The 25,939-nt window shown below is 40.2% G+C and overlaps 1 protein-coding gene across 3 annotated transcripts; it reads left to right on the top strand.

Moving 5' to 3' along the window:
* The first annotated feature begins 445 nt into the window (after nt 1-445).
* On the top strand, nt 446-25,085 carry lingo4b (leucine rich repeat and Ig domain containing 4b). 3 transcript variants are annotated; one of them, XM_088084701.1, is made up of 3 exons: nt 446-792; nt 21,183-21,298; nt 21,973-25,085. In XM_088084701.1, exon 3 carries the CDS (start codon nt 21,985-21,987, stop codon nt 23,794-23,796), a length of 1,812 nt encoding a protein of 603 aa, XP_087940827.1. In that variant the 5' UTR covers nt 446-792; nt 21,183-21,298; nt 21,973-21,984; the 3' UTR covers nt 23,797-25,085. The 3 variants fall into 3 exon arrangements, with proteins under 3 accessions (XP_087940827.1, XP_042346756.2, XP_087940828.1); XM_042490822.2 differs by lacking the exon at nt 446-792 and adding an exon at nt 18,198-18,462; XM_088084702.1 differs by lacking the exon at nt 446-792 and adding an exon at nt 19,635-20,405.
* Nucleotides 25,086-25,939: the final 854 nt, after the last annotated feature.

Raw genomic sequence — 25,939 nt, 5'->3', positions numbered from 1 at the left:
ACTTATTTATTACTTATTTTACTGATTAAACTTGCTTTTGCTGATGTAGGCTGTGTATGTACTTATCAAAGCAGGACTTCTGTTTGTAAAAGAGTATTTTTGGGTGGTAATTGTAGAGGACGGCATATGTCTTTTACAACTGTCTAACCCAGCTTTAAATAAGCCCATTTTCTTTACTTTCATTGATGCACAAAAGTATCCTGGTGAAAATGTGTTGATGTGAAAACGAACAGGATGCTGGGATTGATCGTTTTATATATTTATAAGAAAAATGGCGTTCTGTTAAAATAAGTAAAAGACTTAATTCGTGTTTGTAACTGTAACAGATCCTTTCTCCGTTACACTACTCGTCCCGTGGGGATTTAAGGGGCTGCCACATGGCGCAGGTCCAGCCTTAAATCTGAGGGATTGTTGCTCCAGCTGAGCGGAGGGATGTGGATGCGGAGGGCGCAGCAGCATCAGCATCAGCAGCATCAGAGCCGCGGTCAGACACACACAGCGCAGCAGCTCCAGCGCACACAACACACACACACACGCACACACAGTCGACCTAAATTATTTTAGTAGCGCAATTATCCGAAAACTCCCTGAGGTGTTCGGCAGTCGGAAAAGGAAATTAATGAAGAAGGAGGGCGAAGTGACTGTGATGTGACAGATGTTGGAAAAGTCTGTTTGAATGTAGACGGAAGAGGAGGAAGAGGAGGGAAAGTGTCCTGAACAGAGATGTTTTTCTGTTGGAGACGGACGATGGGAGCTTTGCTGCGATGTTTCCTTCACTGACAGCTTCAGCTGGTGAGTTCAGCATCTCTGATCCCCAAAAACAAAAACTACTGCTCAGGTTTTCACCACTTTAACTTGTTGTTAACCCGAAATTTTCCCACATCTTTTAGTTATTTACAGCATTCCTAAAGAGGTTTCCTTTGTGTCTGTGATGCCTGGTAACTGAGTTTATTGTATTTGATGTATTTATTACGATGGAATCACTACAATAATCCCTAAGTGTGCCAGAGGTTTCTGGTGTCATATTTGCGCATTTTTATCATCCAGACGGATCACAGGATCACTAATTATTTTCCTTAAACGTTCACTTCAATCAGATTTAAGGTTGAACTAGCAAAAGAAAAGTTGACAATGAGCAGTTGGAGGTTTTCTCTATCTGAAGCAAAGGTTCCTGCTTATTTATTGCTGGCTAGTTTTATGATGTTTTTTGTCCTCATTTGCGTAAAAAGCTTCCCTCATATTTAGGTACATGATAGTCCAAAATCTCTCTGAGAAATCCCATTTTAATGTGTATAATATATGATGATATTGACCTATATTAATATTTATTAGAGGTGGAGGATATAAATCGTTACTACATTGTATCACATTGTATCGCTATATTTTGTGTGGCAATATTGTATCGATATGCCAAGTATTGATTGTTTGTTAAATATTATTTATTTATGTATTCATTATTATTATTATTATTATTATTATTATTATTATTATTATATATCATATTCTCCTTTCATTAATATATACATTTCGTATTTCATTTTCTCCTTTTAAATATATTTTTATTTCACGTTTAATGTAGCCGTAAGCCGCTGTAACAAGTGAATTTGCCCAGCATGTTGATCAATAAAGGCTATCTTATCTTTTCTTAAAATAGATATTGACAAAGTTTTCCTTTGAGGACAAAATATACAGTTGGAAAAAGGTCATAAATCACAATATATCTCAATATGCTTTATTGCAATACCCATGTCTAATATTTATATTCAGGGCATGCGCGTGCACTTTTGCCACTCTGTAGGCAAAAACAGCGTATGCCGTCCCCCAATTTCTAATGTGCCACCAGTAATGCCAATAACACACAAAGACCAAACTGCCATACATATATCGCATTCAGCAGTAACAACAAATGAAACTAAAACTTCAACAACCTGGTTCAGAATGAGAGAACATAGCTATTTTTTCGGAACAATACAATTTCAGCTCCTTAAACTATGGAGCCATTTACAGGGCAACGGTTTTTGCATGAAACGTTACATTTTTGTTGCCGTTTGGCCTTTCGTTCACATTACAATGGCAATGGGGACCTGAAAACACAAACTTTTAAAACCAGGTTCCAGAGTGTAATTTTTTAAAAACGCCACCCCTTCCGTTGCCGTGTAAACTGGCAATACGCACGGATCCTGTGAGAACGGTGACATCATGGCTGCACTTCACGCATGCTCGTGGTCTTCTTCTGTGGTGTGTCTTTAAAAACCTGCACCGCCACTCACTGGCCTGGCATGTATGGTACAGCGTTTTTGGTTGTTTTTGCAGATCTGTGAGCACGAGGATCGTCCTCACCATGTTACTTTTTTAAACGCAAAGGAAATACCTTTCTGTTTAAGGATTGTTCTTGTCTAAATGTAGCCTAAATAATACTAGTGCAAATCTCTCTATATACACTAATTTCATGTGTGCAATTGTGCACAAACACATCTGACTAATGGACTACAACTTAACGACTAGAGAGCAAATGAAGCTTACTTTTCGGGAGTGTACACAACATTTTGTGTGGCCAAATATATGTCTCTTTCCATTCATGAAAAATTTCTGTATGCTCAGCTAATTTTTCATGGGCAATTAGGATGCCTGTCATATTTTTCAGTCTTCAACACTTTCACTTGCAAGAGCTTATTTTCTCTCACTTACAAGAAAAGAAAAAAAAGTTCAAAACAGAAGTCAAATGTAACATCCTTGCTTGCTGAATAAACGAGTCAGGGCATTTTCAGGCTCCCTCATTTTGCTGTAGTTGAATGTATAGTTGGATGTTATAACAGCTGCAGGTGTATTACGATTGACAAAACATCTCCACAATGCATTGTACTTACAGAAAGCATAGCCTAGTATGCTAGGAGCCTGCAGTTACTGCTATCGGTCACTGTGCAATTTCACTCATCAATATTTGGCACACATTTTGCTGCCACCCTAGGCAACTGTAGCCGCATTACAGTAGATAAAGACAAAAACTAAAATTACAAAAATTGTAAATTTACATTTTAAAGACAGTACAGGCAGTCCAGTTGCACTGGGGCCCATGAAGTATGTGTGTGTGTGTGTGTGTGAGGGGGGCAAAAATGTATTGACTGGAAAGGAGATGCTTGTGAGCGAGTCAGATTGCCACCTCAAAAGTGCGCCTTTGTTTAAAGAAGTTTAATTAAAAATGTTGCCATTTACTTTATATCATCGAAAAGGCAGACGCCACCTGCTCCATGGTTTTCTTTTGTTTTTCTTGTTTTTAAAAAATTCTGTAGCAATCTGTAACAAAATTGAATGCTTATTCTACATAAACTGTCAAAAATATAAAGATATAGCCTACGTATGCAATATGATTGTTGAGTAGTATGTATGTCATTATTGTCCAATGTCAAATCTTAATCTGATCATGTGATGATACAGTCGCTAGTTTGGGTGCAAGATCCTGCCAGGTGGGCCCGTCATATTGTGCACTGGGGTCCATCAAATCTACCTGATGTCCCTGGTTTTTTTATATTCCCCATATTGTTATCAAATATCTTGATCCATTCTAGAAAAATGTGCTGTTACATCTTTACTCTTCAGCCCAGTTGTTTGTTTTTTTGTGTCTTTTTGTGGTTTTGTGCGGTGTGACACTGTCCATGTGATCAGTAATCCTTAGGAGAGTTTGTTCCATAAACCTAAAAAGGGCCACAGCAGACTGAGTTTTAACTGCAGGATTACAGACATCAGCAGCAGCAGCCTCATTTTCACCCGGGGACACTGTGAGGCTTTTAAAAACTCCGATCGAACCTCTGTTTGTCGCCCAGAAACTGTATCACTGCCACACTTGGCCCCTCCTGTTAGATTTGACGATGATCTCACCTGCAGGCTGATATAAGCTTGGATCAGCGTTTCAGAGAGGGCGCAGAGGTGAGCTGAGAGCAGCAGCAGAGTCTCTGTCCTTTCCTCCTGTTGTAATGAGGACACACATCGCATCGGCTGCAGTGTGGCTCTGGAGGAGCAGATCACCATCAAGGGAGAACCAAGCATTTGACGCTTGGGATTCTGCCAGATGGGCAATTTAATCAGAGGGCATTTTATGCACAGGAAGTATGTCAGTCTCCTTGTTAGGGGATGATTTATCGGGACTGTTATATTGGGCAGCTGCTCCAGACCTCAATTGATTTCAGCTTCAGGCGAAGAAGTAAATGACAAGTCCTTAACTAGTTTCTTTACTTTGCCTTTACGGCCTTGGCGGTAGAAATATGCAGCCAGGCGTTAAGTGTTTGTGCACAACTTAAATCACCAGAATAAATGTTGGAATTGTACGTTTCTGAAAACCACACATACATTTGCATGTTATTAGATAGCAGATACATTGAAACTTTTACATACTAAAAGAATGTTGTCTCTGGCTGGTAATAATACACCCAACCCCCTCTTAAACATTATTTGAAAAATATCAGCTTATGCCATCACACAGGAGATTTAGTGTCCCACAGGCGCGATAAAACAGGTTTGTTCCTCAGTCTGTCAACCTTTTAAATCAAAGAATGGTATTTAAGTACTCTCAGTGAGCCTGGGTCGATAAATAATAATACTAAAGTGCCAATAAAGTGCTGCAGGGATGACGTTTTTCTGTAGTTTTCCTGAGTTTAATGTCGCTTTCGTTCCCTCGTCAAAAAGCCTATGGGATGTTTCCATTGGAATTTGGATTGCTACAGAAAATAAGCTCTGTGGCAAACAAATGTTTATGATGCTTTCACTTTTTGGTCAGCAAGATACTCTTCATAAATGAACAACACTTTTATAATTTTTGAAGAATAAATGCAGCTGCCAGAAGTAAAAGGCTAACATGACTTCATGTCGCTACCATGAGAACGTAGAGCCGTGTTCGGCATGATGACGGTCTGTAGTCTCATTCAGCCACTTGTTAGCAACTGCTTCTTTTAGGATACACTCCCACGTGTAAGGGGCTCACCTCTCTGTTATGGCTCCATAACATGCCTACGTGGCCTTGGATTTGAAATAATGACGACTACTGTGGTGGCTGCAACAGAAATAAAGCTGCTAATGTTTTGAACATCCACCGCCATGGTTACTGGGATGTTATCACCAGAGTAGAGGTTGCATAACATCAGTCAATGAAAATGCAGTCATCCCTGTTTTGTTAACATTTTGACAATACTGCTTAATTTCTGAGCAAATCTGTGATGGAAAGTTGCCTTGTGTTCGCAGCTGTAGTTGTACTGGTATTTTTAAGCCAAAACATCATCTTTTCCAAACTGTAAACATGTGATAACGTTACCTCAACATAGCCACGCAAACCACACTGCCCGTGGAATGAACAGAGATGTAAAGTTTCAACATATCAGCTACATAATGTACAAATCTTGCTTTGCAGAAACATTCAACATCTATTCAAGAGTACTGGCTTTTAGCTTGAAAATGTTTAAAAAATATCTTTCTTTATAAAGCCATATGCTGCTTGCACGCTCATTGTCCTGTTGGAAGAAAAGAGCAAAGTGGGTGATGGATTATTTCACTGCAGCTTTGACTTCTTTCCAACAGCAGCGCCTTAATGCCAGGCATAGCTAGAGATGTTTGGGAGCTGTCTGCATGGGAGAAGATGTATCTGAGCCTGAAACAATGCAGCCGCACAGCTACCCACGATATTTTTCAATCCTAACAGCAATGAGATTAACACCTCAGTTATGTTCAGCACTTCTCTTGTTTCTGCAGAGGATAAACATCTTCGTGATTTCTGAGTTGGTTTGGTGCTCTTTCATGTGAGCCTCCAGCAGACCTGCAGTTGGAGGGTTTGCACATGAAAACAACTATCCGGGCCAGAATCTGCGGTGCACAGCACTTTTGAACCCACAGCGCACAGACACACAATTTCAGGCCACACAGTCATTTAAAGTCTTTTTGAAGATGAATAGGAAGATCAGATGTTCACTGCCACTGGAGCAATGTAGTGAGGGCATGAATAAAGAGCTGAATGGCACTGGCCCGGGGCTTGTGTCAGCAGAACCCTTGTGTTGTTTGGCCATGAAAAAAACATCTTTATATTTGAGGGCTTCTTTTGTGCTGCATGTTTTTCTTTCATGCCACGTTTCCTTTTCCAAGATGTGCGCTTCCTTTCTGGTTTGATTATATTCTGTTTTCACTGCAGGGGCTTCTTGTCTCATAGACATTTTACATTTTTTAAAACTATCTTCACAGTCTGTGTTTTAAAGAAATAATGTTGTTCTTGTTTCATTTATTTTTTAGTTTCTTTTTGTTGTTGTTGTTTTTTAGTTTCAGTCATGGAAGGTGGTGGTGTCTGCTAAACAATCCACCCTCATATCTCATGTGCTCAGTGTCATGTTTCTTGTGCAAAGGCAGGAAGAGAACCCAAATACAGGCACAGCAGGTTGAATTAAAGGACCATAACCAGAGCCAAAGAGTAATGAACAGGCTTGGCAGTCCTTAAATGCAGACAGATTTGTAGAGGCAAGTTTACAGAACAGAGAGATGATTCTGACAGGTGGGGATGGCTGGAGAGCTAAAGAGGCAACAAAGATCAGAGTGGGAAAGTGGCTGGTATATGCACTCTTAATGAGGGAATGAGGGGCAGGTGTGGCAGGGAGGAGCTGGGCGGGGTGATTACAAGGACCAGGAAACTCTAGGGGCATCTGGTGGACAAGTTGGGAACGACAATATCTGCAAACATGCAGAGGGCTGCAGGAACAGTCCTGTTTGCCTTCTATAGAAAAGCTTAGGGATGTTTTTGCTCTTCTTTTCCTGGAGCTTACCTGTCTGTCAGTTAGTGTGCATGTGGCTCTATGATGGCTTTAAAGCACATGATTTACATCAGGCGGTGCTCTTTTTGGTGCCCATCTGTCAAGCTGCGTCTGTTGAGTCATGGATGCTATTTATTCCTCGACATGTATTAGAATATCATTTATTAGTAGTATTATTGAACAGCATGTGAAATCCCCTCCCTCCACATCTCTCCAGTGTCAGGATTTGGGGGAGGTCCCATCCAACAACGCACATGACTTTCTGAAACCAGTCTGATTGTAACCCACGCAGTGTGTGTTTGTGTGTTTGTATGTGTGTGCGGTGTGTGTGAGAGAGTGTTGGGGGAGTTAGGCATGGTTTGTGCTAGATGTCAAGTAATAAATAACCAGCTAAATAAATCTGCAACATAATTCTTTTTAGTCATTATTTTGCTTCAGAGTCAACCTGCAATTACACAATGACATCACCTTGACTTCCTGTATGGAGCCTCCATGCAAAACAGTGATCAGAGATGGGCGGTACCTCTGATACCTGTACAAGAAATATGTAATATATGTATTATAATAACCATGTTCTCAAGTGACGCCGCCTGTGCAAGAATCATGTGGACACTGCAGGTACCATCCCTCTGTGGTATAATAACACAGCGCCCACTTTTATCCAGCTTTGTTCTCACCTTACGCCATCCAGCAGCATTTCATGCACATGCTAAAGATGCCTTTTGGCATAAGGCACTGACAAAGTTTGGAATGACAGTGGGCTGGAGCCAGTTCTTACGTGCACTGAACTCCTTAACAATTGATCCACTTATTGGTAGATGGACCTGCACTTGTGTGGTTTCTTTCTAGTCTTGCAATCACTCAAAGCACTTTTACACCACAGACCTACATTCGCACACACTTTTTAACACCGGTGGCTTATCTTTCCTTAAAAGGTGCCTCCTGCTTCTCACTTACACATTCAGCCAAGCAATTTGGGGTTCAGCATCTTCATCAAGGATACATCGACATATAGATTAATGGCAGGTTATCTGATAAGTAGACGACCCGCTCTGAACCACAGCCGTCCCTCTTCCTCTCTTCATTCCAGGCAAACTGATCTTGCAACCGTTGGAAACGTCACTTCCTGACCAGCAGAGGAGAACATCAAATGTGAAAGCCACCATTTCATGGCTGTATGTTCAATAATGATTTCCATTTTCTATATCCATTTAATCAAGGTCATGTGGGCTGGAGTCTGTTTAGCATGCAGAGAGGCAGGATCCCCGGAGAGGTCCGTCCTTCATGGGGCTCCAGTCATATATTATCAAAAGAATAACTAAAAGCACATGGTGATGTCACTGTTATGCAATCAGTAGGTGCAGAGAGGAAGGAGCAGTCAGATGATCAGGTTGAAGGATCTTTCTGCTGCCTGTTCAGAGAGCTTTTACTGCAGCATTTCCCTCCACATGCATCACGCCCTCTCTCTGAAAGGACAAAACACCAACACTGTTATCACCAGAAACAATGACAGCAGCGGTAATTTGTTCAAATGCTCGAAACGATTGCCGTCTAAGTGTTCTTGACAAGTGACCTCTTGCAGTTCTGCGATTGTTCTCTTGCAGGAGCAAAGTCAGGAGCAGTGTGACATTTTATACCTCTGCAAAATGTTGTAAAGGTTGTTTGATTTGGTGAGTTTTTGTGTCTCTAAATCAAGGTTCTGAGCACTGAGGGAATCTGTGAGCTGCACAGATTGTAAAGCTCTTTAAAATTAATGAATAAAGCTGATATGATTTGATTTGACTTACAGAGGAGGTCAGGCAGGAAAAACTCCAACAACAGAGTCTCCAACACTTAGTGCTGCCTCCTTTTAACACGAAGGAGATTGTTTCCCAAAATTAATACTTTCATTTGAGTTACCTGAAACTTACAACAGGCCTATTTTAACCTTGCTTGTGATTGTTCAGAGGGATGTATGAATATTTTTGCTTCAGTTTTGTACAGTGGTAGTGGAAGAGAGTGGAGACGCTTCATCTATCTTTATATAAAGTGTATGATTTGCACATTGAGGTATTTGGTCAGAGTGTGAAGGTAAGAAAAGAAACTAGTTGAGCTGTTTTATAAGTTATTTCACCCTCTGTTCCCCTGATGCTGGAGGCTTGATGTTTTCTGTGGGAAGTGATAGCAGTGTTCAGCATGTGTCAGAGTCTGCAGGGAATCGAGTCTGTGACCTGTCAGTTACAGGAAGTCTCCAATCCCCTCCCACACACACACGTACAGCACCATGACGTGTCCGCCACCCCCTTTTGCTTCGCTAAGGCTCAGTTGGAAACCAGGTGGGATTGTGGATCGGCTCGCCCAGATTAGCATGCAGACCGGTAAGTGTGCCAAAGAGCAAAAGCTCCACCTGCACACTAGTGAGGGCAGATTATGGAGTTGATCGCTTTTCTGTGAAATGGAAATCAAAAAAAAAAAAATTGTGATTTCTTTCCGCTCACCTCATTTCCTCGTAACCTGCAGAGCTGAAGTCTTGTTGAGCCATGATAAGTCTCTTTACAGATTTCTTTGACATAAACTGTAGTTTTTGGAAAAATAAATTTGACTCTTGAGTTCACTGTAAAATCTGATGAGTTGATCTTAGAATAATCTTACACTGAAAAAGAGAATTATTAACCAACTTGAAATAATTACTTCAGTCGGTAACACATAAAGCAGTTACGTTTTGTCAACTCAATTTCCAAGCAGATGTGTAAATTTAATTTGATATCTTGATTTCTTGAAAAAATTATCTTGAAAAATTTATCTTGAAAAAAAAAACCCTGATTCATTTATGTGTTACCAATTTAAGTAATTATTTTAAGTTATGTAACAGTTTTATTTTTTTCAGAGAAGAAACAATTTCCCTGAAGAAGAAAAGAAAATATAAATATAAATCCTAATTTATGTTTACTTTATATTCAATTAAGTTTACTTAAAATCTAGCTATGTTTACTTAATTTTGCGAAGTTATTGCAACTTAGATATGACAAGTGAATTATCTGATTCTCTCTAAGTTCTGACAACTTCAGTAAACCGAGTTAGTTTTACTTATCTATGAGGAAAAAGAGGACTTTGCCAATGATGAAGTTAGGAGATCTACAGGTTGTGTTTTGTTAACATGTTTAAATATGACTGACAGATATATAGATAAGTAAACTTGGTTTTCTGGTGTTGCTAAAATTTAAAAATATTTATTTAATTAAACTTGTCATATTTAAGTTGCAATGACTAAACATAATTAAGTACAGATGACAAATTAACAATTAGATATAATGGAAACATAAATTAAGACTAATAGTTGTATTTACTTACATTTTTTCAGTAAATTGGTTTCCTAGATTTTTGAAAGAAAAATTAACTTTTCAGAATTTAGGGTTTAGAGGTCGAAGGTGAGGACGCTTATTCAAGTATTGCATATTTTGTATATTTTGTACTTTTCCCCACATTTCATCTTTTTTTCTCATTTTCTTTTGTTTTCTCACCTTTTTCTCCTCGATGCTTTTGTTCATTTTGCTTTCTTTGCCTCATTTCTTTTTTTCCACATTGATTCATTTATCTTGCTTTTTCCGTACTTTTCTCCTTATTGTGTTCTTTTTTTGTTTCTTTTGGTGATCTGAAAAATGAACTTGATTGACACTTTTGGAACTTGTTTACTTTTTTTTGGTGAAAATGTGCCATTCTTTGCTGGGCTCGGCCTGCTGCTGTCACTCTCAGATCTGAGTGCTTGTTTTCTCAGTGGGCTGAGGGACGTTCAGTCTTTGTCCTTTTATAATCGAGGCCATGTGTTTGATATCTGACAGCCAGTGAAACACCAACAATCTGCTGTCCCACATTTTAAGAGGAGTTGATTGCAGTTGAAGTCGGTGCTGAAGTTTGATCAGTGTTTGACCTGTTCCAGGTTCAGAGCCCATCAATCAGCTCCACTTTAACGCGTGACCTCCCCTCATCCCTTCGGTGTACATCGACGGATCCGATGCGTCGCCGCTGTTAGCTGAGACGACCTAATTTGTCACATCACATAGGCGCTGCACTGAGACTAATTCCCTTCCCTCATTTATTTGTGCTATTATTAATATTGCAGACGGCGCACTTTGCGTGACGTCGCGCAGAGTCTTAACTCTCTCCTCATCAGAATGAGGAATTACAGCAGAGTGCTTTACCCAACATGCAGTCTGGGACAGGACCGATGTGAGTGGATCTGTCACTGTGACCCACTTCCATAACACGGTACATGAGTGTCAATACTCAAACATACCCAGACTTACAATGCATCTGTCCCTCTGTCTCTGTCCCTGTGTCTTTCTCTGACAAACATTTACTTTGTCACATGCACACAATCAATTTTGATTTGACATTTTCACATGTTTCAAGATGGCAATTCTTGTAAATATGGAGAAGACAACTGAAGACAAAAGGAACACCAATTAAAGGGATACCAAACGTGGGTAGTAAATGTAGATCAACTGCAGTAAACACAACACGCTGTCATCCCAATTCGTCACATGTTGCTGCTCTGTCAGTGACCTTCTGCATCTACTTAAGAAGTTTTAGGTATCCTTCTGTGTCAGGTGTTTATGCTCTGGGATGCCGTTACTGTGATGTCAACAAATGCACATGGTGGGATGAAGCAGCATGGTCTTTATGTTTACACAACAGCACATGGCAACCGACGGGACTTTCATGATGGTTCGAATTTGGCAACCAAGTCATGGGCGTTTAGGATTAGGCAAAAGAGGCACATGGTAAGAATAAAAGAAAGAAAAAAAAAACCTTCTACACGAGAAGTAAACTCTGGACTCCTGCAAAAAAGTGGGTAGTTTGTTGGGACCCACCCACCTTGCCACCTGTCCTATAAGCGCACTCACTCCTTGTATTACATCGTCATTATCAACTTCATTACCTGACGCTGTTTCCAAGCGATGCCCCCCATTCATGTTGCATGTGGAAGAGCCTGGTGCTGTCTGGCCATCCGTTAGCATATAATAACAACGTCACCGGTTCTGTCAGAGCATGTTCTCATCTGACGCCGTCCAGCCATGTTACATTTTGATGCAGAAGGCACTGAAAGCATTTACAGGGCAGAAGTATTTGATGAGTTAGGAGTGAGAATGGGCTGTGTAGGGCCTAGATTGGGCAGTTGTCAATATGTATTGACATCGTCGTATTTTCTTTCTTTTTTTCAATTTTAGTCTAATTTTCTTGCACTTTTAAGTAATTTCTTGCAAAATTTGGGTAATTTCTTCTTTTGTTGGTCATTGTCTTCCTCCTATTTTTTGAAAGAAATCAAGCCAATTAGCTCAGGTTTCATAAGGTTAAATCTGCTCCAAACACACAGCTCACATGCACACAAACCACACCCTATAACTAGTCTGAAGCCAGCGAAAAGGTAACTGTCACAGCAGATCTAACTTCAGTTTTAAGTTGAGTAAAATCTTGACCATTTCAAAATAAGATACATAAAATCCAGTCTAATCCAACATGCAGACGAAATAAACGTGTTTCAGTGTGCAGGCATGGAGGCAAACAATTAATCTAATCCTGTTTGTCACAGACACAAGCTCACAGCCACACTGACACACACTTCTCTTTATCTCTCCCCACACACGCCACTTTCCACACTGCACCCTGCACACAGGGCTGTCCTCGGTGACATTAGTATTCATGGGTCTGCTGTTTCCCCACAGCCTTTTTAAAAAATTAGTGAATTAGAAAATAGCTTTTTTAACCTCCACATGGTCTGTAAAATGTTCAGCAACGAGTGCAAATATTATGTAATGTAGACGTGAATTACGTGAAGATTACTTTCCTCCAACACAAACTGGATTATGTGATGACAGCAGATGCTCAGTGCTCACCTGTACATCATCGTGTCTCTCACTGAGTTTAGATTATAATTAAATTCAGAGTCGGCAGGTGGACAAATAATCATCATGGTCTCAGTATGCAGCCTGGTCTCATTGAAACACATAAAATAACTGCAAAGTCTTCACGTATTTCCTGGTGCTGGCATGAAATGTGTTAAAATGATGTGCAGAAAAAACAATGTCAAAGCAAAATCAATGAGGATTTTTTTTTTTTTTGTCGTGGCGGACACGCTAATCAAGTATAAAGAGCGAGGATGTCCACATGTTAGGGTGGACCGGTCAAACAAACAGGGACTTGCAACTGCTGTTTGTGTCCATTGTGAAACCAAAGGTCAATGTAGTGATGTGACTCTCCACAATTTACTAACTCCTTACATAGCGTACATTGTTAAAACCACAATCTTTTCCCAAACTCAACAAAGTATTTGTTGATCACCTCATCACTGAACTCATCATGCTGTTTAGTTGGAGGATCATAAGCATTTATTCCCACTGGACATTATTTTCTTTTCATGATATGTCAACACCTGCTGTCTCATCAGCAGCTGTTCACTCAGGTCTGTGTTAGTCCTGCAGTGCAGCAAACAGGAGGTCTAACAGGATTCATGCACATATTAACCAATAAGTTTCAATGACTTTTCAGTGACTTTTCCATGACTTAGAAGCAAATTCTGGAGACCATACATTCTCTGAATTGTACATTGATACTCCTTATGGTTCTTTTTCATTGCAGATATATATTATTTTAATTGTGTGGTTTGGTTTTTTTTTTTAAAATTGCTGATTTGATTTGTTGAATTTTCAGTCTTCAAAAAATTCAGACTTTTCCTCTAAATCTTTTTTTTCTGTGAAAAAAGGAACACATTTTGTGATTTTTTTCTTTTAAAATTGATGATTTCAAAGACCAACATTTATATAATTTTTGGTTCTATGAAAATGTACAAAATTCTGGCAATTTTTAAATTTAGAAAATGTGATTATTTATTATCTAAATTTTTTATTATCACAACTAGAAACTGTATGAACAGAAATTAGTTTTTCATTTTCACATTTCTGATGGTCTTTGGATACATCATGTGTTATAATACAGGTTTGTGAAACAAAGTTCCATGATGTTCGCAAAACTTTTAGACTATATTTAGTTTTCCAAATCTTTTACAGGCCTGGAAATTGCTATCTGCAAATTCCATGACTTTTCCAGGTTTTTGTGACCGTACAATTCCCGTCTAGTTTGTTTTTCTTTGATGGCCATCCTCAGTCAGACTCCTTTCTTAGGTGGAAAAGTTTTCTCTGTTTTTTCCCTCGTGTTTCAGACAATTATTTGTTTATTTGACACAGACACGACTCCCGACATGGTCTTGTTTACAAGTCCTTCCCCTGACAAACCCAGAGGGTAAAGACCGCGGGACTTTTGTTTTCCTGCTCTGCACCCGACAGCTGTTCTGCCAGCAAACCTTTTAATATTTGCTGCTCGCATGCAGGAGGTCTCTGGGGCCGTCACACTGCAGCAGGTGCCAGAAGCCCATAAAAAAACACAAACACACACATACACACTGACTCCATCACACACTCCAGCACATTTCTACACACAACAGAAAGCACACAGCAGTGCAAAGACACAAACTCACGCTCTGTGATCCCCACACTGTTGTTCTGTTCCAGCCGCTTTAATTGGGGATTTGAGCCAGGCTCTTGTCTTTCTCACTGTGACGAGCTAAAAATAGCTCTTTGACAAGTGTCAGAAAACCCAGCCGGGCTCAGACTGTGCTTCTCTGTCAGATGGGCTGCTTCAAACTCAGAGGGAAACAAAGACTGTCACCCTGCAGCCTCTCTGAGGTCATGTTCCTGTTTAATGCACCTGTTGCAGAGGAAGTTTCCACCTAAAACCAACCTGCTGCCTGTCACATCTTACTCTCACATTTTGCTGCAGCTCCCAGAGTAACAGGCAGAGAGCGAGGCAGAAAAGGTGTTACTTAAAAGAGCCGAGCTCAGAGAGAGAGAAAGAGAGGGCGAGAGCTCCGTCTCAAAGCTAATGAAGCCATAACGCAGCCGAGAAGAAGAGTTCAAGTCAATTGAGAATCATTGCCTCTTCTTTGCTCCTGGCTTTGTTACAGCAGGATGATAATATACGTTGCTGTTCACTGGAGCACTTTGTTGATTATGATCCTGAGCAGAAATGCTCAAGTTAGCAGTTTGGTGAATTAGATGGACACTAAAAATGTTCCCGCAGAGCTGAGCTGAGTGATTCTGAGCATCGTGATGAGAAAACAGACACCAATAGATAGAAACACTTCCTGCACACCAGTGGCATCAAACATTTAAAAGACACCCCCAAAAAACAACTAAGGTTTCAAAGAAGAAAAAAAGAGGTTGTGCAAAAAATTTTAAGACATAAAAAAAGCCAAATAATTGTTAAGAAAAAGAAAATCACCAAAATATGTTAAAAAGCACCAAATGTTTTCAAAAAAAGAAAAGCCTAGTCTTTTAAAAATCACTAAAACTTTTAAAGTAAAAATAATTTAAAAAATAATAATAATAATAAAAGGCCAATTATGTTTTTTAAAGAGCACATGCCTTCCAAACCCACAGGCCTGTGAGTTTGAAAGGCATGTTTTCTTTAAAAAACATAATTCCCTCCCCAACGCTTTAAGAATTATTTTTGCACCAGCTCCTCTCCTCTCACATATAACAAACAGCTACTACTAATAAAAAAGCCTGGATTTGTTAATACTTGTTCTTGGCTAAATGTAATTCTTCCACTTCTAACAAAAACACAGATTATTTTTCCAACTCTTGTCAATAAAATGATGATGATAGCATTTGTGAAGTATTCTATTTAACTATAAACAACTACTTATATTTTTAACTTCACATTTTTTTAAAGTTAAAAAAAGTTTAATAATATTGTTTGATTGTTTTTTAATCTTATTAGTAGTTTGATGAATATAATCCTTCCATAATCTGAACCATTGAGGGAACATAAAGCAACAGTGGAGAGCTGATGACTAAATCTGCAGCTGTGAGCCGTAGCTGAAGAAAGTCCTAATTTTAACACGAGGTGGCAACTGTCCACCGATTGATGTAAGACGATCAGGGCCGAGCCGAGAGACTTGATGAGTTTTGTCTGATGACAGAGGATAGACGGTGAATGGGGCACACTGAGGAAGTTGAATTATTTCAAAGAATTAAGGGACAGAGGGGGTTGGCCCAAAAGACAGCCGGACGCTGCCAGAGGATTGTCTGCACAGAGGTTACGTCCGATTGGATTTGATATTGTTTGCATTTTGGCATGGAGAGGGTTTATTAGGTAAGAGTTGGCTCCGGCTCGGCTTCAGGAGAGTTTTGCACAAAGGTTACATCAAATGGCAGCTTCTCGTTGGGTAATCCAGACTGTGCAAGCAAACCCAAGCAACACCTGGATTAACAGACGTCCTCCAGGAACGAAACAATATTATTATCAAACCGAACTCAACAGAAACGTTAAGTGGACTTCTCAGAAGTGATTGCAAGATAGACGACAGGAAGTTTGATCACTAAAGATCACTTTTATATAAACAGACGGCTGACAAACAACAGCTGTTATTTAACTGAATTTAACAGAAACAGTCAACAAATGACAAACAGCAACAAACGCGACGACTAAAAGATAAAATGTTCAATGTGCAATTTCAGAACAGAAAACAATGATAAAAACAATCCTCAGACCAACACAACTGTTGTGAACTACGCAAATTACTTAAATTAAAATTAAATTAGATTAATTTCAATTAAATAATATTGACTATCATTAATAAGTTAGTTAGGTTTTTATTTTGACAATCCCAAATAAAATTAGAGAGCAAAATAAAAACAGAAGCAAGAAAAACAACACCAGAATGCCCACTGAAAATATTCATGTAACAAACGTAAGTATTTCAAATGATTTCAAATGAAGGAAATTAACTTATCAAATCCTTTCCCCCCTTTTATTTGTTGCTCATTGCCACCTTTAACCATTTTTGGAAACAAATCTTTTTACTCAGATTTCAAAGGGTTAAAGCCATCTTGCTGCTTTTTTCCTCTAAATTCTGCTTGTAATTTCAGAGATGTTTTGGGCTTATTTCTGTCTGCATTATTCAGAATGCATGAGTGTGACTCAAAGTTGGAAATAGAACAAAGACTCTGAATGCAGGGACTGTCATATCGATACTGACTAATTCCTGAAAACATTGTGGTTATAAAAATAGATTCCAGTCCATTTGACATCAAGCTGTTTTGTTTTATTTTTAAGAAGGAAATCACCCATTTGAGCTGTTTGGAGTTCTCTGTGTTTCCCTCGAAGTGACTGCCGGTGCTCTAATTTGAAGCTGCATCATTAATAGAAACAAGCAGTGGCTGCGTAATAGAAAATAGTTAGCAGAATTAAGAGTGTAACGGGACACTCCTGTGACTGTCCCCCCCTCCCCAGGGTGACAAATACACGTCCAAATTACAAATGTGTCTATTCCTTCACTTTCTAATTTGACGGACGGGGTGAGTGCTGGCCCTGACTTCAGGGTCGCCACCTTTGGCTGGAATGAAGCTTTTATGATGTGTGCAGAGACGCAGAGAAGGAGCGGTTCTGATTGCTGATTGGTTGCAGGGTCTGAGCAACTGACTGCACGCCCGCCTGAGATATCACACACCTGCCAGTCTGTGTCTCTCACGAGTTGGCTCAGCGGGGATCAACACGTTAAAATTTTGAGCCCCTCCCATGAAGAACGCAGAGAGGAGAGGAAGGAGACTGATGGAGGTTCTTCAAGGCTGAGAGCTGATATTTGATAATGAGTGTTTGTTGAAAGTTTGCATCCAAAGGAGAGAGCTGTAAGACCATCAAATCATAGGGTTCTTTAACCCTTTGAAACTTGAGAAAATTGGCATTATTTTTTTAAAAACATGGGAAGACGGCAACGAGCAACTTCACAAGAAATGGCCCCAAAAAATTTGTAAGAAATTAGAAAAAACTCAAGAAAATGACCTTAAAATGAGCACAAAAATAGACAAACAAGAAAATGACCTTAAATGGCAAATTTGTATATTTTCCCACAACATTATTTTAAGAATATAATTGAAAGAATCATAGATATATTTTTCTAGACAATTTCTCTATTTTTAAAATATAATATCTAATAATACCCCTCAGCTAATTGCCGGGGTTATTCTTTTGTTATCTTTTACTTTTTTAGCAATTTGCAGGATATTTCTTTTTTAGTCGCTCAATAGGTTTTTCCGCCAAGAAATGAAACGCATTTTCTCAGGTTTGAGATTTAATTGCTTGTTAAAGGTGTTTGAACACAGCACAAGAAACCTGAGGTCGATCCAGGTGTTAAAAGGTGAAGGTACTACCACCTTATCATGACGGAAAAACTCAATATCTAAAGGTCAAATGTAGTGCAAGCAAAGCAACTAAAAATGGACAAATGAAAGTAAAAACGTATTATTTGGGGTCTCTTCAGACTGTTTTCCTGCAGCTGTTGCAGAAAATGCCTCCTCTCGATCGAGGGCGGCTGTCTGAAGTTGAATAAAAAGTCAGTATCGGTGTCTGGTGTGTGTCTGCACTCAGATATATCGGTCTAACAGGAGACCTGGGAGTCTAAGAGCACAAGTGTTGGGTTGTGAGTCAGCGCTCCCAGCCAACCAGTATAAGAGCTGTGTGCATGAGGAGCAGGGACCAGATAAAGAGTGCAGCTCTGGGACTGTCGACAACTCAGAGGAGAGGCTGCAGCGAGGGCGACTCACCCAACTGTCTGACTGTGGAGAGACAGAAGCTGCAGCTGCTGCAGGTTAGACTCACATTTGGATTGTCTCAGCTGTATTTCTGAAGGGTGAAATATAATTCCTTGGCTGGTTATGAAACAGTGTTGCTCTGTTTGAATGCACTTTCTTGCTCCGAGTTTTCTGTGCAGTGGTGGGGCGTTGTTGTGTAAAGATTTAGAGTTGAGTTTTTTTTAAGGGTTAGTTCTCTTGGTTGTGCGTTGTGTAGCAGGTCTCAGCGGTGGTTGTTGGAGAGGCAAATACATAATTTACATCACACACTTTCCCAGCACCTGTTTATTCAACTAGAAAGGCCCGACACCAACAGAATAATGTAATTATGTAATATTTCAGGGTGCAGCGTTTCACATTAGTGAGGCTCATTGTGTGTGTGTGTGTGTGTGTGTGTGCGTGCAGGCTGCTTTTATTCTGTATTCAGTGTTATCATCAGTAACATTATTGTTTATTTTAAAGTGTCTGTTTCTTATTTGTCTCTTAGTGTTCATATTTTAAGATTTCACATCCACTTCATTATTTTATTTTTAAATTATTTATTAATTGTGAGATTTATGTTGCTCGCTTTATGTTTGCTTAATGACTTTGTTTGCTCGTTTGTCTACTTTTCTTGGTTACGTGACTTTTGTATTTATTATTATTGAGGTGAGAGTCTTTATGGAGTTTAAGGGGGTTTGTAATCTCAGCATCACATCCTTGTCCTCTTTTGTTGTTGCATTTGTTTTGTTTTTTGTGGAAATACAAACATTAAATCTCAAAATCAAAAAAAAAAAAAAAAAGGGGTTTTCTCTTTTTTACTTGAGAAGAACAATTATCAAGTCATTGTGGCAACTCTGTTGTCCCATTGTTATTTATTTCTAAATGCTCAATTATTCAAACCCATTTTATTATTTAAGTCTATGATTTTAGCCTGCTCTTCCTTCAGATGAGTGATTTCATAACTCGAATTCAAAAGATGATTTCTATTCACATCAGGACTTAGAGCAGATTGGGCATCATTTTGTCTTTTTTTACATCAGTTTCTTACTTTAAACCACAGTTCTTCAACATATAAAAAATATTTTATAAATTAAAATATCTGGATTCTTTTAGAATCGTTGGGTTTAACTTCAAGAGTTGTTTCTTTATAAAAAGTCGTTTTTTCCAAATGTAGAGACAATTTAGCTTTGTTTCCTGTTTATAGTGACTTCGCTGTTTTGATATTATTTAATATAATATGTTATTTTTTTAAAAGTGATTCCTTGTAGAATTTACAGCATTAGTTGTCTGAGAATCTCTTTAACTTTCAAGCAAAATTGATATTATAACTGCAATATTCCGAATCTAACTGAGTCAGTTCAGGAACAGAGTGGCGATTTTCAGCTTAATGAGTGAAGTAAAGTAAGGAAGCACCAAATCACAAATGTATCTCAAGGGGCTTTGCAGCTTTGACAGCATAATCTACCAACTTTTAATGGACTTTTAATTAGGATTAAAAAACAAAACAAAACAAAAAACTCTTGAAGGATTTATGGGAAAGCAACAGAGAGATCTCTCCCAAACCCTAACCTTAACCCTAATGAATTCATTTTATTGCTTGATTGTAGGTTTGTTGCATGGGACTTTGTTTGGGTTTGGAGCACTTGTTTTGTGACACTTAACTGACCCCCTAACATGTGGCAGGTCTTGTACATAAAGTGCAGACAGAGTCCTCGACTCTAACCTGATTCGTCTACAATTTTTGTAATTCTCTTAACTCGCCCTGACTCCATTTGGCGTGCCCAAATCCAGATGCCCGGGCCAGGGAGTAAAGCTCTCATCCCACCGAGGCCTCATCTGCACAGAGACTCCGCGCATGAAGCCGGACGCACTAATACTGTTTTTTTTTAGGACAGATCATACGTGGACACTTCCACGGGTGTTAAGTCCTGTTAATGGTACTTTCCCAGTCTTTGGAAGGATAAAAACAGGATAAAAAGTGAGTTATTCTTTGATATTCAGTTAAATGGGGATTTTGTTGTCTGTGGTGCAGAGATGTGGGCCGCTCTTATCAGCTGCAACATCTGCTTCACACCGGACTCTCTGTGTGTATTTTTTTGTTTTGTTCTTTGTCAAAAAGAAAGTGGACAACACGCACCGAGGGAGCAACAGAAATTAATTATGGGACGTTGTCTGCAGCAGAAACGGTGTCACCATGTTATTGTTCTGGTCTTCTGCACACACAGTTTGATATTTCATCCACTGCAACTCATAACAAGCTCACACCACAAGAAACAATTAGAAACTGTTTGTCTTTTCCTTCACTTGAGATCCACATTGGTGCCCCAGTCACTCGTCTCTGTGAGACCAGCTGGCACAAAATGAATTATTGAAAACCAGGGCAGGACCGCCTGCTCATAAAGTCGAATTTGTGGCTGGTTTTTAATTCATCTGTTTGTCCTGGTTTTCCATTAGCAGCAGGAACACGTCCCAGTTGAAGCACCAAGATGATGGACAGACTTTTTTCTTGTTTCAGTTTATTCAAAGTTCTCCATTTATATTCTACCGAAAGTGTATGAATAAAACACTATACTTGTAGACTGATGATATATTCCCTCCTATACTGTGGTGGTGAGCAGTAACATCCAAACAGTGCTCTGAGGATGCTCAGAGCACTGTCTGGATGCTGTTTTGTGTTTGGACATCAATTTAAACTTGTGCTTGTTTCTTTCATTTTATTAAGACTTTTTTCTCTCTCTATATATATTGTGCCCAGGCTACTCTGAAAGGGATGCTACTGAAAGAACCACATCTGCACAGAGGACTTAACCAAAGTCTGATTCCAACGTGACGGGCACTGGTTATGAGAATCTGCACTCTGAAACTGAATCGGTATGTCTTACAACAAGTTTAAACCCTTAAAACCTGGAGCAACATCGGTTTTCTTGTTCAGCTTTCTTGCGCCTTTCCTAATATTTTAACCTTTGAACCAAAATTAGCATATTGATATGATTTCTTTCAAAAATGGGGAAAAGTCCATGAGCAACTTGGCAAGAAATGTTCCACAAACTTTAAGAAATTAGTACATTTAGAACATTATTTCTTAAAAAAAAGCTAAGGTAAAATGTCTAGGGATAAAGAAAAAAAAGCCGGTGTAAAACTGTTACAATTACAATTAAATAACTACAATAATTACATATTTAAAATGATGTTACAGAATTATATTGATTTTAAGCACTTTTTAAACTTTCTCTTTCTTCTTTTGCTTGTTTTGTTTTGACTTTTTATTTAGCTGATTTTTTAGGCAATTGTCTTGCATCTTTTATACATTTCTTGTTAATGTTTTGGCTTTTTTTCCCTTGGTCTTTGCCTTTCTCTCATAGTTTTTTCTAAGAAATCAACATGCTCAGGTTTCAAATGGCTCCACTAAATGAGGAAAATAAATTCACCAAAATATTTCCAAATAGGGTTGTTATACTATAACTTCCAAAAAAAATCCATTAACTTGTCTGTCTTTATTGTGAAAAACATCAAAGCTAATGTCTTGTGTCTGTGTGTCCTCTCAGGCTGGGGGTAAGATGTTTGTGGAGTCAGTGGTCCGATGGGGGGCATGGAGCATCCTGCTCCAGTTTGGACTGGGTGTATCTGCAGGAGGCTGCCCTCCACGTTGTGTGTGTCGACCTGAGGCTAAAGAAGTGATCTGTGCTGGCAAGCATTTGAACTCTGTGCCAGAGGGCTTTTCCAGCGATGCCAGGCGTTTGGATTTATCCCACAATAAGATTAAGACTGTGGGGCGACGCCAGTTTTCCGGACTCCTGCAACTTCAAGAGTTGGATCTCAGTGATAACATAATCTCCATGATTGAGGTGGAGGCCTTCCAGGGCCTTCAGAATCTCAGGACGCTTCGGATTAAGAACAACCGACTCAAGATCATCCCGGTCGGGGTGTTTTCTGGTCTGTCTAGTCTGCGCTTTCTGGATTTGAGCCAGAATGAGATTCTGGTCTTCCTGGACTATACCTTCAAAGAAATGGTGAACCTGCAAACGCTGGAGGCTGAGGAAAACGACCTTGTCTTCATCTCCCAGCGGGCTTTCTTTGGTCTGCAGAATCTGCAGGAGCTCAACTTAGACCGCAGCAACCTGACCTCTGTTCCCACTGAAGCGCTGTCCCAGCTGCAGAGCCTGACGTGTCTTCGCATGCTTCGCCTCACCATCTCTACACTGCCCAACAACGCTTTCCGACGACTCCACCGGCTGCGAAGCCTCCTGATTGCAAACTGGCCGGCACTGGACACTGTGGCGAGCAACAGCCTGATTGGTCTGAATCTGACCTCGCTCGTCATCAGCAGCTGTAACCTGAGCGCCGTCCCTTACTCAGCACTCCGTCACCTGGTGTACCTGCGCTACCTGGACTTGTCCTACAACCCCATCACTGTTATCCAGGGCAATCTACTTGGGGACCTCCTGAGACTCCAGGAGTTACACCTGGCAGGAGGGAGCCTGCTACGAATAGAGCCAGGGGCCTTCAGGGGCCTGGCCTATTTTCGTATGCTCAATGTGACATCCAATCAGCTCACGACTTTGGAGGAGAGCGTCTTCCACTCTGTGGGGAACCTTCAGGTGCTGCGGTTGGACGGGAATCCCCTGGCATGCGACTGTCGGCTTCTCTGGGTGGTCCGCCGCCGAGTGCGCTTAAACTTTGATGGACATCAGCCCACTTGTTCGTCTCCTGATGCGGTCAGACAGCGTGAATTCAGAGACTTCTCCGAGAAGGAGCTCCCGAGACTGTTCACCTGCCGCCCGGCCCGCATCATGGACCGCAGGCCGCAGGAGGCCAGAGTGGAGGAGGGCACCACGGTTCTCTTCTCCTGTAAAGCTGATGGGGATCCGTTCCCATCCATCACCTGGATCTCATCTCATAAAAATGTGGTTTCTCCAACAGGACGGATCAGAGTTTTGCCCAATGGTACTCTAGAAGTGCGTTTCGCCCAAGTTCAGGACAGCGGCATGTATCAGTGTCTGGCAGGCAACGCAGCCGGCAATGACAGCCTGACCGTGGGTCTGTACGTGAAGGGGCTCCCCCGAAACAGAACCATGCCCTTCTTCTCCGAGGAGGGCTGGGTCGAGCCTTCAAATTCCCAAGCTGCCAACTCCTCTGCTCAAATGGCCAAACCGTACCCGTTTGATGCAAAGACGCTGATCATCGCCACCACCATGGGCTTCCTGTCCTTCCTCAGCTCAGTGGCCATCTGTTTTGTCTTCATGTTCTTCTGGAGCCAGAGCAAAGGTCAGATCAAGCACACGGCCACTATTGACTTTGTTCCTCGGTCTTCGATGGGTGGAGGAGGGGACGGAGGCGACGGTGGCAGGTTCACCATGAAACTCATTTAAAGTCATGGAAGACCTGAAAGGGGTGTCCATAATGACTGTGAGGTCTTCTGAGCTTTGGACCCCAGATGGGACACTGAGGGACAGAGACCTTGATTCAAAGGCTCCTTTAAGCAGAGAATCAGAGCTGGTTTGTTGAACTCGTCTAATTTTAGAGTGGAAGGTTACATCTCAGCAGCCACTTCTCTACCGAATGAATATCTCATGATCTGAGAACAGAGAGATGTGAACAGATTGTAGGCAGAGCTCTCTCTCTCTCAGTTGCTGTGCTTTTTATTTTTTTGTTGTCAGCAACTTATTTCTTTGAACATGCAAATGACCACTCACCAATCACAGATCTCCTTTTTTATGTAGCATGTAACTATGAAATAATTTTTTGGACTAACACATGGAGACACAGCTTTCTGCATCGTCCAAACATATCAGGTGCTTGTTTAATTGTCTATATTGTACAAGTGTGCTTGTATGTGTTCACTCGCCAATACAAGCCAAGAAAACATTTGCCCTTTTGACCCCCGGGTTGCTATTTCTGCTTACCCACAGAGGATCATGTCAAAGACTGCCAATTCAGCATCGGCTGGAAGTGTGTGTGTGTGTGACTACACAGCTTTTGATACTTGCAATAAATCTATGGAATAGACTAGCCAAATAATTTCTGATGCTCAGCTTTATGGTTTTGCAGCATGCTTAATGTGTGCTGCAGTGGAGATATGTTTTCTGCTATGAGCTACTTTAAATGATTACGTAGCAGTGTAAAGGGACTGATGGCGTATCATAATGTACATAGGAATGTTTTATTTCCCAATTAATACTTAACAGACTTCATCAGGTCCAGGTTGGACACTGTCTTTCTTTTGTAACATACTCTTTTATCATGTAATGACAATAGATGAATCTTTGTTCCATCAGTTTGATTTCTCATTTTTATATTTAAAAAAATACACTTTTTTTTTATTCTGTACCCACAGAAAACACTGACTAATGTGCCTCAGTAACATTCTCACCATTGACAGAGAGAATGCTCACCTGATCGTTGTTATCCTGTAAATATTTAGGTCAAGGACGTTTGTGTGCGCTGGGTACATTTTTATCATTTATCTAGTAGTTCTGGATTAGTGTCACTCGCACTCTTGCTGTGTAGAAACTGTAGATGGACGACGCACAAAGCAATGCTTTAATATGCCGGAAGAGGATGTAAATGATGATCACACAAAACACTGACAGATTTGTTTATTTGCTATCTTCTGATTTTTTTTTCATTGGACTTTATTAAATGCCTATATTTAAACCGGCCCCGTGTGTGTGTGTGTGTGTGTGTGTGTGTGTGTGTGTGTGTGTGTGTGTGTGTGTGTGTGTGTGTGTGTGTGTGTGTGTGTGTGTGTGGATTGCCTTGCATTGTTTCATGTAATATTTTGGAATGGTATCAAATGGGGAGAAAAACTGATCCAATCATCTCAAAACTAATCTCTCGGTGGATCTTCTTTTGAAATTACTCAATTGTTAGGAAACTGGCAAGAGATGGAGACTTTTTTCTTGCATAACCAAAGCACTTAATCTCTGCACTGTGAGTCCATTGTGAGGACGTTGTGTTTCGATTCAAGACAGAAAGTGGCCTTGTTGCTCCTTTTGTAAGACGACAAAGCTCCAGCTGGCAGTTGGCCATGCAATTGTACGCCTGTCTTCTTTTTTTAATGATTGAAGATGGAGGATTATGTGAAGAGGAATACCGTCGTGTCTGTCTGTTTTCTGTCAGAGCCGCGTTTAACCCTCTGCTGCTGAAATCTGAACGACTCTCTTTAGATGTTTACTGACATTTTCTGTCTGCGGCTGCATGTTCTTCACTGCTTGCCACACCCAGCACAGTTGCCAGAAATAAATGTTGGCATTGTACGTTTAAGCAGACCACATATTGATTATATTTGCATTTTTTTATACATATTGTTTAATTCCTAAAGGGATGTGTGCTGATTTTGTCACCTTGAGAGATTTCTCCAGCACCATGGAAATAAATTGTTCTCTTTGTACAGAGACATTGTGGCATTTCCAGCTGCCAAAATCAAGCCGAAGTTGTCAAATATAGCCACTTGGTCAATGATTTCCATGTCAGTTTGAAACGCCGCTGGATAACAACACAATATAAGGAGCT

This window comes from Plectropomus leopardus, chromosome 11 (assembly GCF_026936395.1).
Source record: "Plectropomus leopardus strain MGB_pleo_1.0 chromosome 11, ASM2693639v1, whole genome shotgun sequence".
NCBI classification, from domain to species: Eukaryota; Metazoa; Chordata; class Actinopteri; order Perciformes; family Serranidae; genus Plectropomus; species Plectropomus leopardus.
The sequence above is the reverse complement of the archived record's forward strand: the minus strand, read 5'-3'. Positions and strand labels throughout refer to the sequence as shown.

Coding starts and splice junctions, on each gene's coding strand:
- lingo4b (XM_088084701.1), top strand. CDS start 21,985: ATGTTTGTGGAGTCAGTGGTCCGATGGGGGGCATGGAGCATCCTGCTC.